Genomic DNA, 17,617 nt, shown 5'->3' with positions numbered 1-17,617 from the left:
CAGGTGTACATCTGGCTCTCTCTATGTCTAATGACACCTCCTCTGGCTAGCAGGTTGATGGGAGTGCCTCGGTGGGGAAGGAGTTCATAACAACCACTCCCTCCATCACCACGGAGACCATATCAACCACCATGGTAAGTAGAACCCAGGAGGCTTCCCTCGCTGGCCAGCCCCTTTGTCCCCCTCAAAACAGCCAGGTAACAAGCTAACCTTGCCCAGCTGCTTCAGGAAGTCCTCAGCTGCCCCCACTGCGTCAGTCAAATGTTTATTGTCTGGTACCTTGGTTGCCACAGGACATATAGTCAGACCTCAGTTTCCCAAACTAAATAATGTGGGTGTGGAATTCCTGAGTCTCATTTATCTGGACCATCTCAGCCATGGCAGGAATAGAGGGAGGATGGTACTCTTTGATTATTGGCACACATGAATCTGATCTCATATCAAGACTCCACTGATGTAGCTGGGTATGGTGGCACACGCCTGTGGTCCCAGCCACCGGGGAGGTTGAGGCAGGAGGATTGCCTGAGCCCAGGAATTCAAGGTTACAGTAAGCTGTGATTGTGCCACTGCACTCCAGCCTGGGTGACAGATCTCTAAAAAAAAAAAAAAAAAAAAATTTAAGATTCCACTGGCAAATCTCACCTCTAGTCTGAAGATGTACCTGAGAGTTCTGTGGACCCGTCCTGGTGGCTGGACGTTTTCTTGTGTCTCGGACCACTTCCTTGCCTTGGTCAGTAGATGGCGAGCAGTGAACCTAAGTTGGAAACTCAGGATTTTGGACCACGTCCCGAGGGACCTTGTGATTCTGCTACCTATTTGCTGTCTGACCCAGGAAGGATGGTCCTTGGCCCCAGGTGTCCTGATCTGTAAAATGGCAATAATCTCCATTCTTCAGTTTTTCAGAGACTCTAATGACACTAAATCCTTTAATAATGAAACAGAACAGATAGCATTAGGCACACAGGTTATGGTTCTAGGCAATGTGCTGAGAATTTTGAATAGATTGTCTCATTGGATCTTCACAGAGACTGTGAGGTAGATGCTCTTTCTTCTATATCCTTTACAGATGAGGAAACTGAAGTTCAGAGAGGTAATGTGACTTACCCAAGGTCACACAGCCAATAAGTGGTAGTGCCAGGTTAACCCCAGACGTTCTGAAACCAGAAGCCTCACTTTCAATCCCAGCCACTCTGCTCTGCTCCCTTATCCTTCTGCAATGAACATCAGCCACGTGGGCTGAGGCTAGAGAAGGTAGCAATGCCTGAGCCAGATCTCTCTTGAGCTGTAGAGAAATTGTTTTCAAATGCTTTCTCTTGCCAACCCCCTGACATACACATAGAAAGGGGGTTTCATTTATTTAGATTATCCAGCAGGTAGGTTTTGAATAAACAGAGAGTTTAAGATCAGTAAACCCAAATCAGTTACCAGCTTGCACACTTTTCCCTGGTCACTCAGGTCCTCCTCTCCCTTAACCCTTCACCTCGTGTCGTTGGGATACTTGTAGGGCTAATTTAAATTTGTCCTTCTGATGAGCAGGAAATTATACCATTCATTTACTCATCCATCCATCCATCCATCCATCCATCCATTTGTTCCAAAAACATTTATTAGTCTCTACTGTCTGCCTGGTATGGGGATACAGAGTTGAAGAAAATATACTTCCTGCTAGGATTCATTCATTCAAATAAACATTGTGAACAGCTTTCATGTGCTGCACCCCTGTATTTAGATTCTGGGAATACAGTGGTGAACAAGGCCCAGCTCTCCCACTTCCTGGCTGGATGACCTTGGGCAAGTTACCTGAACCTCTCCAAGCCTCAGTTTCTACTTCTGTAAAATGGGGTGGGAGTGGAGGGCAATAATAGCACATACTCCAAGGGTTGATGTGAGGATGAACTGAAGGAATCTGTGTTCTCTACCGAGAACAGTGCCTGGCACATGGTAAGTGGTCTGTAGATGTGAGCTGCTGTTATTTCTTTCCTGCCTCCATGGATCAGTGTAATAATGCTATCCTAGAGACCACGGATAAGGTAGCTATGGGATGACACCTCCGCCAGGAGGAGCCGGAGAAGGCATTACCTAGGCAGGGACATTTGAGCTATGCTTGAAGGATAAGTTAAGGTACAGGCCTTGGGGAAGGCATTCTAGACAGTGGGAGGAACAGGTGCAAGGCAGGGAAGTAAAGGAGCATAGACAAGGTCAGGGAAGCCAGGTGTCAGGTGGGTGAAGGAGGAGCAGGGAGAGAAGAGGCTGGAAAGGAAGGCTGGGCTAGAGCTTGAAAGGCCTCGAATGTCATATTCCAAGTTCAAGCTTCATCCTGCATACAATGGGGAATCACTTAAGTTTTTATAGTAGGGGCATGGAATGTTGTCATCAACTCTATGTTTCTGTGTTTCAGAAAGATTATTCTAGCAACCTGTGTAGAGCAGGGTCTGGAGCAAAAATTCCTCCCCCACCCTCTTGCCTTCCTCTTTCTTTCCTTCCTTCAACATATATTTATTGCACACCCACAATGTGTGAAGTTCTGTGCTAGGCACTGTGAATCTAGCACTGAAGAAGACAGATAGCATTCCTAAGCTCTGGGGTCCACATGCCATCAGGAGGGACAGGAAGAGAAGGCAGGGAACTAGCTTAGAGGCCAGTGCCCAGGCAGAGGTGGGCCAGAGTGTGAGGAGGTGGATGCAGAGGAGGGGTGAGGGTTAAGGGATGCCTGGAGGGAGGGAAGTACAGATCATTGGTGGAATGTTCAGGGGATAGGAGGAAAGATGGGCTGGTGATGCTGTCTAGTAGCCAGCAGTTCTCCAAGTGTGGTCCCAGGAATCTGTTAGCAAGGCAAATTCTTGGGCCCTGCTTAAGACCTATTGACTCAGAAACTCTGGAGTGGGGCTCAGCAGTCTCAAGCCCCCCAGGTAATGCCCCTCACGTTTGAGAACTGCTGATGTAAACAGAAAGCACGAGAGGAAAGTGCTCTTTGGTGGCAAGTATATGTCAGAAGCAGAGGATGCAGTGAATTCAATTTGACATCCATGAGTCTGAGGTGTCCATGGGACATTTCCAGGGGAAAATGTCTAGGACACAATTGGTTTTAAAGATTTGAGATCCTGTGCATTCCAGGATGTTTAAAAAAATAGTTTGAGAAGGATCTGGGCTACAGGTAAAGGGATAGGTGGCTTGGGCCTCAGTGAATCAGCAGAAGCCCTTAAGTGGCTGAGGTGGCCCAGAGAGATGGTGGCAAGTGAGAAGGGGATCCTCAGTCAGTGTGGAGGAGGTGAGGTGGGGAGTTTGCCATGGCCAGGGAGAGGAACTGTTCATCCTTGAGGCAGGAGAGGGGACTGGCTAAAGATACAGGAGAGGCAGGGAGGAGCAGATGGTGCCTTCTTTTGAATGACCTGTGTCCCCAGTAGTGGCCTCTGTTTTAGTGTGAAGGTGGAGGTGTGGCTTTGCCCTGGGAAAGAGGCAGCAATGAGAGAATAAGAGGCTTTAGGGGAGAATGGTCCAGAATGACACTAAGATTCTAAGGGACTAGAGGCTGTTTCCTAAGCCAGGAAAAAGGAAGCATCGAGCCTGGAAAGCTGCCCTTTGAAGGTCTGCTGCTGGGCCGTGTTCTGGACTGCAGGGGCATCTGAGAACGTGTCTTGTGGTGCAGTGCCATGGCACCAGGTCGCTGATAGTCTCAGCTGGAGGCAGGCATGGGGGGAGGCTGGGGAAAGGCAGCAGGGTTCTGTCCTCACCTGTTCCTTGGTAGGCAGAGGCCCAGATCTAGTGCCGTGCACAGGTCAATCCACTGAGGAGCTGCAGAATGGGCATAGTTGGTCCCTGGATGACATGACTGAGCCCTGAAATAGTACAAAAAGTGGGAAGTAAAAGCAGGTAGCTAGGCCCTTGGCCAGATGTGGGGCAGTACATATGGTGACAATTCCAGGAAGATCCAGCATAGAACCCAAGGCAGGACCAGGAGAGCTGGCTTAAGAATAAGAGTTCCAAGGGCAGAGTGGTGCAGAAAGCATGCTGGACTCGGTGTCTGACCACCTAGAGTTCAAATCCACCACTATCACTGATTTGCTGGGGGATTTGAACAAGCAACTAAACATTCTCTTGCCCTCCAGTTTCTCATCTGTGAAACAGGAATATTAAAAAACATTTCCAGGCCAGGCACAGGGGCTCACGCCTATAATCCTGGCACTCTGGGAGGCCAAGGAGGGAAGATCACTTGAGGTCAGGAGTTCGAGACCAGCCTGAGCAAGAATGAGACCCTGTTTCTACTAAAAAATAGAGAAAAAATTAACGGGGTGTGATGGCACACAACTATAGTCCCAGCTACTTGGGAAGCTGAGGCAGGAGGATTGCTTGAGCCCAGGAATGTGAGGTTGCAGTGAACTACAATGACGCCACTACACTCTGTCCCAGGGCAACAGAGCAAGGCCCAAGACTCTGTCTCAAAACAAACAAACAAACAAACAAACAAACAAAAAACCCCCCAAAAATATTTCCTATGGGTGTTATAAGGATTAAATGAGATGACACATGTGACATCCTTAGTATAAGGCCTAGCACGTAGCAAGTACTCAGAAAACGGTCGTTATTATTACATTCTAAATAGCCAGCTTATGCTCCTAGATTTATCCTACAGAGGTTAGTTTGCAAAGCCCTTTCTTCTCTGTTAGCCTCATAAGGTAGGAGTGGGGCAGGGGTCCCTTTTTACAGATGAATACAGGAGGCCCATAGAGAAAAGGTGGATCTGCCCCAAGTCACATTGCTCAAAGGTGGCAGGGCCAGCACATGAGCCTGAATCTCTCAACTCCTTTGTTAGCACTTCCAGAGAGCAATGCCACGTCTTGTTCACCACAGTGTCCCTCACACCAGACACTCTCTAAATGTTTGTCGAATGAGCAAGTGAGCGAGTGAATGAGTGAGCGAGGGATGAATGAGAAGAGACTGAACTGAATGATGCCTTCAGTTCTTTGCTTCCACCGTTGCTACTCAACCTTGTGGCTGTGAGAGCTACATGGCCATGTGCTCCGGCCATCCTGGGGGCCCGCCCACCTGAGACCTGGCCATCTGAGCACTATTGTTTCCCTAGGAGAACAGTCTCAAGTCCGGGAAGGGGGCAGCTGCCATGATCCCAGGCCCACAGACGGTGGCCACGGAAATCCGTTCTCTTTCTCCGGTAAGTGGGCAAGGCCAGTTCAGGCTAGGGGACTCCAAGCTGAGAAGGTGGGCATGGCCCATGCATGGCCCACAGCAAGTGAAGCATTGAGCCCAGAAGGTGCCCTTTTAAGTTCAGAGGCAGGAAACTGGACAATTTTCAGATGCCCACAGAGCTCCCCGGTGCCTGCCAGAGTCTCACGAGTTGCCCTCTGCCCTCCTCTCACATGTAAGCAGAGTATTAGTGTGGGGTGAAGCACACCCTCACCTTGGTGGTGCCTTTGATGGCTCTTTTGCATCTGCCCCCCTTACTGACCAGGAAGAGCAATGGGCTAGGAATCCAGAGGCTTGGATTCCGGACCTGGCTCTGTTGGTGGCTGCCCCATGACCCCCAGTCTGTCACTGTGAGGTCTCCTCCAGCTCTTGCATTCTCCAAGTCTGGTGTCCTCATTGTCTAGCCTTGGAGAGAGCGTGTTCCTGGCTATGACAGGAGGGGGGATCAGGAGGCCTCTGTTTACACCTTGGGCCCCTCTGTTCATTCTTCTAAGATTCCAGGATTCTTAAATTCTAGAGTGTTGTTAGGATTCTGGGCCTCAGGACTCTCAGGATCTAGGAATCTTAGATTCCAGGGTTTGAGAATTTTATGGGTCTAGGATTCTGAAAATTCTAGTATTCTTGAATTCTTTATGGTTCAAAGCATCTTGGCTTCAAAACATCAGTTTCATGGGGCCCCTACCAGGGACCCTTGGTTTACCATACCCTGCCCCCACCCCTGCAGAGCCCAGTGTCCTTACCTGACACCTGGGGTGGGGGGTGGTTATATTCTGCAGATCATCGGGAAAGATGTCCTCACCAGCACCTACGGCGCCACTGCGGAAACCCTCTCAACCTCCACCACCACCCATGTTACCAAAGTGAGTAGCAGCAGGGTGCCCCATGCCCCAGCCGGGCCGCAGGCAAGGAGGTCATTACTATCGCTCTGCTTTGACTTCTTAATCTGTAATGTGGAACAAAGATGACGTGTAGTGTTACCAGTTTCTGGAATGCTGTGAACTTTGTCCTGTGCCACATGTTGTCCTAAGGATGGGCGCTTCCCATACAACATTGACAGCCAGGCTTGGGGGACAAGACCCTCTCCTTTGAAGTAATGTAAACCATGGCATTTGCGCCTTATAGACCTTAAGTGCTGGAGGAGTTTAGTGGGGGCGATGTACAGGAGGCTTCAAAGAGTCAGGAAGCCTCTCTTGGAAAAAATAGGGTTTGAGCAGGGTCTTGGGAAGCCAGGTAGGACTCCTGAGGGAGGAGAGGACAGATGCAGATGTTCTAAGCAAAGCAGAAGATGGGAGCAGGAACTGCGTGTTTGCTTATTTGTTTGTTCATTGAGCATCAACTTTATGTTGGCCTCTGTGCCACAGGCTGCTGGAGGCAGCCGTAAGTGAGGCCTGTTTGAGGGAAATAAGAAGCATATCTAGGGGTGTAGCAGGGAAATTCGGTTGCACTGGGGACAGGAGAAGTGGAATATAGAGCAAATAAGGCAACTTCCAGGACACATTTCACTGTGGAGGATCTGAGTCTAAGGGAAATTGGAAAGCCATCAGGGTTTTTAAATTAGGGAATGACCCAGTGAAAATAGGTTTAGGGAGAGGATATTAGGTCCACCAGGATGTGTAGACAGAGAGGAGAAAGAAGAGGGAGAAGTATGGAGCTAGACTGATAATTACTCAGGCCTAGGGGGAAGGCCTGGACTAGGGTGGGAGGTGGAGCCAGGGAGGGAAGAGGAAGGGCCAGAGGAGGGAGGCCTTCCTGGGTGCATCAGCTTGACTCAGCCCATCAGGACAAAGGGCTGGCAGGCAGACTGGCTGACACATGCATGCCTGAGTGGCTAGGAGGAAGGCAGGGGGGCCCAGCTAGGGCTGGAGGCCTGAATGAGCCAGGTTGAGCCAGGTCGAGTTGGAGGTTCTGATGAGCCATCAGAGGAGAAGTCTGGTCAGCAGCACTGGCCCTTCGTGCACACAGACTCTGTCCCGGCCCTGCCTGCTCCTCTGCAGGGCTCAGCACTTTTTCACATTCCCACAAAGAACGCACTCTCACCAGAAGCATTAGTGAGCAATGTGGACTTCTCTGAAAGCTTTATGGGAAGGTTTTACATCACACACCCCACAGCATACAGCTCAGAAAACTCTTCTTCCCAAAGTCCCTCTTGGCCCTGCCAATTGGAAGCCCCCCTCCTCTTTCTGTCCACTCCTGACTCCAGCTGGGATTTCCCACAGCCACTACCTTCCTTTAACATGCCAAACAATGAGGTCCTGCCTTGTCTTCTAAACTTGTCCAAGCCTCACGCCTTCAGAAAACAGTGGAGGTCATAAGTATCATCAATGCAATTTTCTCTTGTAGTATTGTTCAGAGTCATTTAAGGTAGAACCTTGTCACCATTCACATTTCATTCATGTGTTCATTCAACAAATCTGCATTCAGCACCACCGTGGTCAGATCGGGCAAGGGAGTCGGGGAGGAAAGGACACAGAGATGAACAAATACAGGCCCTACCCTCAAGAGCTCGCAGCCTGGTGAGCTGAGCAAGGCCATGTATACACCTAAGGATCAGCACCAGGCAGAGAGGCCCTGAACTGTGAGGCTGGAAGCAGAAGCGTTGCCAGCCAGGGTTAGGGAGGCAGCATTTGAGCTGGGCCCAGAAGACCTAGATGGAGCAGTTGAGTAACTGGGGGAGTGGTGGCAACCAGGCAAGATCTGCAGTTTGACATCCCAAAACTAGAAGAGGGAATAACTAAGGAAGTCAGGAGAGAACGTAATCTCTCGTTCTCAGCCTTGCCCTTGAGAGATGCTTTGAGTAGGTCCCTTGTCGCGGCTGCTGCCCCAGCAGGACCCAAGAGTGACCTCACCTCCCTCTCCCTCTACAGACTGTGAAAGGAGGGTTTTCTGAGACGAGGATTGAGAAGCGAATCATCATCACTGGGGACGAAGATGTTGATCAAGACCAGGTATGGGACTGGGGATGTTATTCTCAGTGGCACCACCCAGTCCACAGTCCCTCTGATACTGGGTTACCCATGGATAGCTACCCTTATGGGCAGAAAAGTGCCCACTTCTTGCCGACTCTTTTCAGATAAAGACCTCTCGAGGAAGGGGCATTGAATGGAAGCCAGAAAGATCCAGAAGACCTGAGCTCTAGTCTCTCCCTTTAACTGTTTGACTTCACCCTTCCCTGGGCCTCAGTTTCCCTAGCTGTGCACTAAGGGGCTTGTCGTTCTCCATAGTCTCTCCCATATTTGATACTCCATGGTTTGTCACTTTGTATTCTTTCCCACCAGGCCCTGGCTTTGGCCATCAAGGAGGCCAAACTGCAGCATCCAGATATGCTGGTAACCAAAGCTGTTGTATACAGAGAAACAGACCCATCCCCAGAGGAGAGGGACAAGAAGCCACAGGTAAGTCTTCTGAGGCTCAGCAGCCTTGTGGGGTTGGGGGGAGGAAGCAGCAGCAAGACCTTCTGAGGTTCATTGCCATCTAAGAGCCCAACTGGAGGAGCCCTAATGCAGCGTTAACCACCTGCCTCCCTGAATTGTGGCTCAAAGGAGAGAGGCAGCTCCCCCAGATATAAGTCAGTGATGAGGGGAAGGAAAATTGGTTCCTTGGTTTCTTTGGGGTTTCAGGCCCCAGATCCAAAAGATTAAATCCAGAAGTGGTGAGCAAGTGGAGAGAGGATTGACAGTGGGTATTGAGGTAGGACAGATGGAGGTACTTGTGATCTTGTTGGCCATTGCCTACAAACTGGAAGACAGAAACAGTCCCACTAGGCCCAGTGCCACATTCCTGTCCCTGAGTCTCTTTCTCTATCACAGTCACTGGATGTTGTCAAAGGGACATGATGACCACAGTCCTTGATCTCGTCTGTCTCACTGATTGCAAGCCCTTGACTTCTCAGGCCTCCAGGGGCCAGAATCTCAGGGGCCCTGATATTTTCCTGTCTCCTTGTGGGCCATCAATACCTCAGTGAATAAGAGGAATGAGATGATGTCGAGGCTGGTAGAGCTTTTAGCAGCCAAAATTGGGGGAGTGGCTTTTCTGGCACCTCTGGAAATTTACCAAATTTTATCAGACCTATAAAACAAAATCCCATGGACATTGAGTTGAGTGAAATAAGCCAGACACAAAAAGCACAAATTGTATGATCCATTCCTAGGAAGTCCAAAAACAGGCAAAACTAACCAACAATGGTGAAAGTCAGAATAGCGTTACTTCTGGGATGTGGCATTGGCAGGGAAGAGCCTCAAGGAAACCTTCTGGGCTGCTGGAATGTCAGTCACATCTTCAGCTGGGTGGGTTACATGGGGGTATACAGACATTAAAATCTGTCAAGCTCTCATTTACACTTAGACTGTGTATTTCACACATTTCACATGTTCTACCACAATGAAAAAAAAATCCATCTTGAAGACCCACAAATAATTGGTCTCCTTTTTGTCCTTTTCCTTGAATGAATGAAACCAGTGTTTTCTAGAAAGATACAATAATGTTTCTTTCTCTTCCTTTGATTCCCACCCCCTAATGTCAGAAGAGAAAATACTGAAACATTTTCCTGCTGTTTTGAAAGGCTGCTAACCCCTGGTCTAGACCAGTGCTGTTCCATAGCACTTACTGCAGTGATGGGAATGTTTTTTGTGTGCTATGCGGTGTGGCAGCCACTGGCCACACAGAGCTATTGAGCACTTGAGATTGGCTAATCTGAATGAGATGTGCGTTAAGGGTAAATACATGCAGGATTTTGAAGGTTTAATATTTAAAGAAAAAAGAATGTAAACTATCTCAATAATTTTTGTATTGGTTACATGTCGAAATGATAATGGATATATTGGGTTAAGGAAAATATATTATTAAAAGTCATTTCACCTATTTCTTTTTATTGTTTTAATGTAAATTAAAATTTATGATTTAAATTTTGAAATTAAAATTTTCTGTTTACCTTAGAAACTTTTAGAAAAATAGAAACACATAGAAAATGTAGGAAATTTTATCTAGAAAATCTATTATCTAAGGAAATTTTAAGTTCCATCTGTGGTTCACATTCTATTTCTGTTGGATAGTGCTGGTCTAGAAGTGTAAGTTGGTCACAAACGGAGCCTACCTCTCTCCTTCTTCAGACTTTTGTACAAATGATTGTCACTCCTGTCCCCTTAGTTGTCCAATTATTCCTGCTTTTTCTCCCCAAATCTCAAAGTGGTAGAGTGTCGGTCACTTGCCGAGCTGGTGCCGAGCCGGGTGTGTCACCTGAGGAAGCTTGTTGAAAATACAGGTGCTGGAGAGCCCTTGCCATAAAGTCTGATTTAGAAAGGTTGGACAGGAACCCAGGATCTGTATTGCCTGGGGATCTTTATTAACACCTTGGTCCTCAGGGAGTCTCTGTGCAACCAGGTGTGGGAGCCACTGATGCAAAGAACTCTATACGGGGAATCCAGGGACCTGGCTCTCCAGCCATTCCACTGACTGGCGTGTGACCATGGGTTAGTTTCTTCCTTTATGGAGACTCAGTTTCCTCACTCGCAAAATGAAGAGATGGGATGAGCCCCCTTCTAGTTATGTTCCCCAGCTATTTGCTCTCCTGGGGTGTCTGCTGTGTGTTTCTCATCTCTTTTGCATTCCCTATGTCACGCCTCCTCATCTTTCCTGGGGCATTCATAGCCAGGCCCCCAGGTTCCTGCCTTCCCATGTCCCTGGCCATTCAGAGCTCTTGTCCCAGCCTCCACTTCCTGCCTAACCCCGCCATGCAGTCTTTTGCATCTGCCCACCTCACTGCTCCCTTTGCTGCTTGTTCCCTCCTCCTCACCTCTCTTTAGTTCTTTCTTTCATGCCATTGCCCCACACACCACCACGCACCATCTCTCTCTCTTCCGGATAATTCTGTAAAGGTCACCCTGTTTATGTTGTCCTGGAGAGCCAGAGGTTTCTCTCCCTTGCTTTTTCTGCCCACATGCTTTAGCAGTAGTTATCACCAAGTAGGAGCTACCCCTGACTCTTGGTACAGTCAAACTCACTAATCCTGGGGAGAGATATCCTCTGAATTTGAAAACTCCTTTTTAAAGTGCTTGCAAAACATTGGCTTAATAAAAGGAAGCATCTTTGCTTCCTTTGCCAAGGAAGAGCTCTGTAGCCTTGCAGATCTAGATTTAAATCTCAAGCTCTGCCCTTTATTAGCTGTGTGACCTTCAGCAAGTTATTTAACCTTCTCAGTCTGTGCTTCCATATCAGCCAAATGGCAATGATCGTCACAGTAATAATGATTGTTGTAACTTATGAAAGACTTACATTGTGCCAGGCACCAGGCTATGCATGCAACATAAGCACTGTTATCTGTTTATTCATTTTACACGTGAGGAAACTGAGGCCCAGAGATGTTAAGTGCCTTGCTCACAGTTGTGAAGCTGGAAACATGATGATTGATTAGAGAATCAAACCTAATCTGTTAGATTCCAAAGCCATCCCATGGTCTTAACCTTCTCACCACACTGACTTTTCATACTGTCTTTCTTACAGGGTTATAGAGATCATATATACATAGTAGTTAGCACAGCACATGGCACACAGTAAGTGCCTAATAAAAGTTCATTATGACTGTTATTACTATTAACTCAAAGTAGGCTAACAACATGCTGCATGGAGGGACTCTGCTGTAATAAACTGAGAGGAATAAATTGTAACACAGTCTTGTTTAGATGTCCCCGGTGCTTCTGAAGTGTCTGTGGGCTTATGAAGACTTCCCACACACCCAGATGCATGATTACACTGACTTATAGGGCAGCCACTTCATTAATAGATGAGCAAATTTAAAGTGCAGCCTGCCACTGTAAGAAAAATAATCCCAAGTTAGGATATAGCAGAATCGAGTAGAAAGGATGCACCCAGGCTTTGGATTGAGAAACACCTTAATAGCTGTGTGCCCATAGGAACCTCTCTGGGCCTCAGTTTCTTCATCTGTAAAATGTAGTTAATCTATAAATTGGTACTGCTGTAATAATTAAACATCTTCTGTGATATACTGGGTCAGTGTCTCAAATACAGAAGGTGTTCAGCAAGGTGAATTTGCTTCCTTGTCTGTCTGGGGTTTCGCCATGTTGAGGGGTTGATGAGAGCCCTGAGAAAGTCAGCTCATAAACTTCACCACCGGCCTGGTGCACGAGGCCCTGTGTCCACAAGAGTGTTCATCTTGCTGGTCTTCATCTTCTCTTCCCCCCTTGAATCCTCCAGAAACATTTATCCCTGTTCCAGTTGACTCTTGGCCTTCTTTCTTAAAGTTCTTCCTTTCGAAAGTTCTTGCTGTGAGTGGGGAAAGCCACCCATCTCACACAGAGCCTTTTCTCTTCTCTCCCTGCAATCTCACAGGCCAGAGATGTGATTTCTGCTCCATCTTGTCCCCCTGGCCCACTTGAGAAAGAGGACCTGTCTGCCAAACACTGCCAGCAAGAGGGCAGCACTCACCCAGCTTCCTAGAGTTTTCAGACCTTCCAAAACATAATTAAATGGGAAAAAATTCATCTGTTCCAAACTGGAACCTTGGGTTCTAGTCTTGGTTCTGTCAACTTGCTAAGTAAGCAAAGCCTCTGGGCCTCAGTTTTCCTACCTGTCAAATGAGCAAAGAAGGATCCCTTTTCTCTAATTCCATTAGCATTTGCCTGTGTATGAGTGGTAAAAGGCAGGAATGATATTCCATCCATCAAGTGGTTTTGAGTAGTCACTGTGTGCCAAGCACAGTGTTGGGCACTAGAAAGACAAATATAGGTAAAAGACAGCCCTTGCCCTCAAGGGTGGCAGAGATCACAATGGTGTGTGGTTAAATTAACAACAGCAACAGTAATAATAGTAAGAACAGCCAGTATTTATTTAGCACTTACTATATGCTGGGCCCCTGCTTCGATTCCTCCCTATAACTGTAGGAGGCAGGACCCATTTTAGAGAGGAAGCAACTGAAGCTTAGAGAAGTTAGGAAACTTGCCAGGCACTGCAGCACACAACTATAGTCCCAGCTACTCAGGAGACTGAGGAGGGGGAATCTCATGATCTCAGCAGTTCAGGACTATAGCACTATGACTATGCCTGTGAATAGTCACTGCACTCCAGCCTAGGCAACATAGCAAGACCCCATCTCTAAAAAAAAAAAAAAGAAGTTAAGAAACTTACCCAAGATTACAGAGCTAGCAGGCCATGAACTTAGGGAGTCTGTTTTCAGAGCCTCCGCCCTTGAACACTGAGTTTTGGAGTCAAACCTGAGTTGGAATCCAGGCTCCAGTTTCTTTATTTAAACACTACTCTCAGGGGTTTAATCTCCAGGACACAGCAGTCCCATGGAGAACCGAAAGGAAAAACAAACAAAAACAGAACCTCTGCAATCGTGACTAAACATTTCTTAGAACTGAGAAAAGATAGGCAGAGAAAGTGAAATGATTGTGATCTTAGCTTCTCAGCATTAAAGGACATTTTAACAAATTTTCGGGCCAAAGTGAAAGATCCCACCTCCCTGGAAACAAACAAGCAAACACACATGGGCTGTGAAGTCAGACAGATGCAGGTCCAGTTCTCAGGTGCCACACGTTAGCTGTATGCCCTTGAGCAAGTCACTCTACCTTGCTGAGCCACGATAAAGGGTATACGGTAAAGGATAGCTACAACAACCTGTTGCCATGTATTTAAAGAGAGAGACAAAAGTAACTAACTTTTCTTGTCCTCCTCCTTCCTTTGAACCCCTGTCCCCCGTGCCTCTGGCTCCCAGGAATCCTGACCTCTGTGAAGAGATGCTGGCATTTCTGGTCCAACCCAAGCCAGAGAACCATTAAGAAGGGGCCTTCATTCTGGATTCTCCAACGCAACACTGACGTCCCAGCTGCGACGTACTGTCACTGATGAGAGACTGGGAAGGGAAAAGCATATATATATAGATATATATATAGATATAGTTATATATACAGGAAACACCGCGTCCTTGCACTGCTGCTGGGGCTGGCAGAGCAGTTGGCCAACAGCAACAACCAACATCTGAACACCTACTTTTCCTTTGCAGACAAATTGAAGAATTGGTGGGATTTTTCAGGAAAAAACAAATTATAATAACCATAATTCCTCGCTCTCCCCTTTCTCCTGCCAAATAACAAAAGCAAGCCAGACCACGATGATTGTAGAAGTCCCACACCACCCTGGTTCTGCACGTTACAGTTAGCGGACGAACTTTCCATTCGTTCTTCTCCAGCATCTGTTGCCCACTTGAATGCAAAGGAAAACACTCATGCAGCAAAGCAAGAGAAGTCGCAGCAGCAAGACACGCACAGTCAACCATTTTCTGAGAAAGAAAGAAAATTCCCCACTCAGAAAGGAGGAGGAGGAACACTGGATTATTATTTTCTGGGTCTTGACACTGGGCTGCAAAATCCACCTTCCTTTCTTCCGCCTCCCCTCCCCCTCGACTCTCACATGTCTTGTTGTCATTTTCTGTCTCGGTTCCCTCTTCCCCCTCTCTCTGCCCCTCTGTGTCCTGGTCCCACTGAGGGTCACTGCAGATGACTCTCCTTTGAAACGAGAAAAAGAAAAGAAAGGAGGAACAGAGAACTAAGCCACAGGAAGGGAAGTAGACATTGTATGTTTATGGTTTCTCATTATGAAGGTGCAGCTTGTAGGAGATTTGTATGGATGTGCTTTTAAGTTATGTATATTACATATAACAGGAAACAAATATTAAAATAAACAGTGCTGGTAAGTATGAAGCTGACATTTTAAAATTATAATTATCTGACTGTGATTGACGTATCCCAAGGTTCCTAGATCTCACTGAACTGGCGCGGCGAAGGAGACCTGGACTCTGGTTGTGGGTTGGCTCACAGTAGAGGCTGACGGGTTCAGTGTAGTAATACTGTGTGTGGTGTTTGTAATTGGTTGATTGGTGGGGAGGGGTGGGGACCCCAAATGGAGAGGTGGGGGTTTGGCAAGAAGGAAGCAACACAGATGTAGTCCCGAACATGCCGGTCCAAGATGCCTTCTCCCCCGGGCAGTAGCAGCCAGGACCTGGTCTGTGCTCAGGCACAGGGTCCGGACTTAGGACTCTGCTGCTGAGATTCCCACAGTAGAGGTCCCTGGCTCAGTCCTCCTACCTCCCTAGGGGGCTTGCCTTGGTTTTCAGTCCTCTCTCTCTCTCTCTCTTTCTCTGTGTTTCTTTTTGCCGTGTCTTGCCCTTCCCTGACCACATTGATAACCAACTCCATATCCAAAGGGAGGTGATGCCCTTGGGCATGGTAGAAGATGGTGGCTTTAACCTGGCTGTCTGAAAATTCCCAGCTCAGTCTTTTCCTCTACCCCCTTCCTTATTCCGAATTGTTCTCTTCTTCCTGGGCCAAAGTAGCCATGGGAAAGAGGCCATGGACACAGATAGGGCAGACCCTGATAGATCAAAACTGCATTTCCAAAGGTCTCACCTACCACGGGACAAGCTGAGGGTGAAAGGTGGTGTTGCTTGAAGCTCCATCTCTGTACAAGACCTTGGTTTTGGAGGCCTCCCCTTCACTTAGCATCTGAGCTCTGAGCCTGTGCCTTTGGAGTCCCAGAAATCGCCTCGAGATCACCGAAGCCCTTGGAAAAGACCCTGTCACAAGCGTGGTATTGCCCTCTGGCACATGTGGGCTTCCTCAGACTGGCCTGCCACAAGCTACTTCCCTGAGCTCAGCAAGTGTCCCTTTATGAGGGAAAATGTCCCACTGCACTATAATTCGCAATTCCATTTTACTCCCCAGTCTTGCTTCTAAAGCAGTTGATAAATTCATTCAACAAATATTTATTGAGTGCTTACTTGTGCCAGGCACTATTCTCAGGCTGAAGGAGAAAGTGGGAGGGGAGGGTGGCGCCTGGGAAGCCACCTGAGCGAGCCTTATATCTCCAACTATGGCTGGCCCCCCCGAGAGCATCTGCCTGCTCTCTTCAACCTATTGGACATTGCCCAGGGATGTCCCCCAGAGGCCCAGACTAGATACACGTCCTGGGCTTCCTTGTCAGTGACAACATGCACCTTAGCTGATGAGCTGGTGCTGACGTGAGGCAGGGCAAGAAACTAGAATGGCATTTGCCTCTCTGGGCAAATGGGAAGTTCAGCAGGGCTGTCAGATGGCAGAATCAGCCACATCCCCATGGAACAGGCCGGTGGGCCCACTCCAGCTGCCCCTGAGGGCAGCAACACACTTTCCAGTACCGGGTTCTTTTTACAATCCTGGTGAAAAAGCCCCACAACCTTCTTTCTGCCCTTCTCAACTTGAGAGCTCCCACTCTTTCTGGGTCAAGAGCTGGAATGGCTCCATCCCCTTTGGACCATTTGGAATTCAGCCCAGGCACCTCATCTTTGTAGGAACCAGGTCTCCTGAGCACATTGGACACACCTCAGAGGGAGGATCTTTGCTCTGGGTTTTGCACCTGCCTATAGACCCTGGGTGTGTGGCTTCAGGGCAGGGATGAAGTGACCGGGCTTAGCTTGTGGGCCACCAGGGTATGAGGAGATCTTCACCCCACAGATGCTCTCACCTTCCTTCCACAGAGAGGCAGGCAGCACCACCAGAGAGGAGGGGACCTGCAAAGCTAAAATCTAGGGCACTGTTTCCTCCCTATTCTCCTCTTTATAGAGAATAGAGATGTTTGTCTTGTCTGTCTTCAACCTACTTTTCCTTTTTTCTTTTTTATGTTTCTCATCCTCTCTGTGCTGCCTCTCTACCCAGGGGGCCATGTAGCAGAGTGGGGAAAGTCCCAGAGGGACCATCCTGGCTCAGCCCCTAACTCACCATGTGACATTGGGCTAGTCCCATCCCCCCTTTTGGGCCTCAGTTTCCCTACTTGCAAAATGAGCAGGGTAAACCAGATGCTCTCCAGGGCCTTTTTCTACTCTGCCATCCTACAGATCTTCATTTTCTCTTATTTTGCTTTCCCTGGATCTTTTCCATCTGAGGGTACAGGAAGTGCCAGGACCTGTTTCAGTTTTTGAATCCTGCAAGCACATTCCAAGACTGGCCTGAAATTGCATGAGCAACATCATTCTAAATAATTTCTTTTTCAAAAGCACCTTACCAACCAATTGCGATGCTGTCCTGTTCCTTTTTACTCACACCCCTCTCTCCTCTCTTGTCCCCATGCTCCCCCACCTCAGTGCTCTGTGCTGTATGCGTGTGCTCTCTGTTCTTGTATACTCAATAAAAGTGAAATAAATGTGTTTGATGCTGAACCACACTTCCTTGGTGTCTCTCTCTCTCTCTCTCTCTCCCTCTGTCTCTCTTTGGCTACTAGTACAAGCTGGCATTGTGGGAAGGGCGAAAACTGGATTGGAGACATCCCAACTTAGAACATGTTTATTCAATAAATATTTGGAGCTCCCAATGTGGTCTAGGCCTTCGGTTAGGCTGTCTAGGTACAACAGCAAATAATACAAAGTCCCTGCCCTCCA

The 17,617-nt window shown here is 47.9% G+C and overlaps 1 protein-coding gene across 5 annotated transcripts in view; it reads left to right on the top strand.

Annotated features, from left to right (window-relative positions):
• Positions 1–17,401, top strand: part of EPB41L1 (erythrocyte membrane protein band 4.1-like 1) — a 127,020-nt gene extending 109,619 nt beyond the window's left edge. For 2 of the 5 annotated variants that reach the window (XM_012637699.1, XM_012637694.1), the window contains 6 exons: positions 51–134; positions 5,081–5,167; positions 5,976–6,059; positions 8,064–8,144; positions 8,475–8,591; positions 13,925–17,401. In XM_012637699.1, coding sequence (XP_012493153.1) covers positions 51–134; positions 5,081–5,167; positions 5,976–6,059; positions 8,064–8,144; positions 8,475–8,591; positions 13,925–13,933 — 462 coding nt within the window. In that variant the 3' untranslated portion in view covers positions 13,934–17,401. The remainder of the gene's footprint in view (positions 1–50; positions 135–5,080; positions 5,168–5,975; positions 6,060–8,063; positions 8,145–8,474; positions 8,592–13,924) is intronic. The other 3 variants (XM_012637695.1, XM_012637698.1, XM_012637696.1) reach the window with 3 other exon arrangements.
• The last annotated feature ends 216 nt before the right edge of the window (positions 17,402–17,617 follow it).

Source organism: Propithecus coquereli, unplaced genomic scaffold (genome assembly GCF_000956105.1).
Source record: "Propithecus coquereli isolate 6110/MARCELLA unplaced genomic scaffold, Pcoq_1.0 Scaffold122, whole genome shotgun sequence".
NCBI classification, from domain to species: Eukaryota; Metazoa; Chordata; class Mammalia; order Primates; family Indriidae; genus Propithecus; species Propithecus coquereli.
Note: the sequence above shows the minus strand (reverse complement) of the source record. Positions and strands in the feature narration are given on the sequence as shown.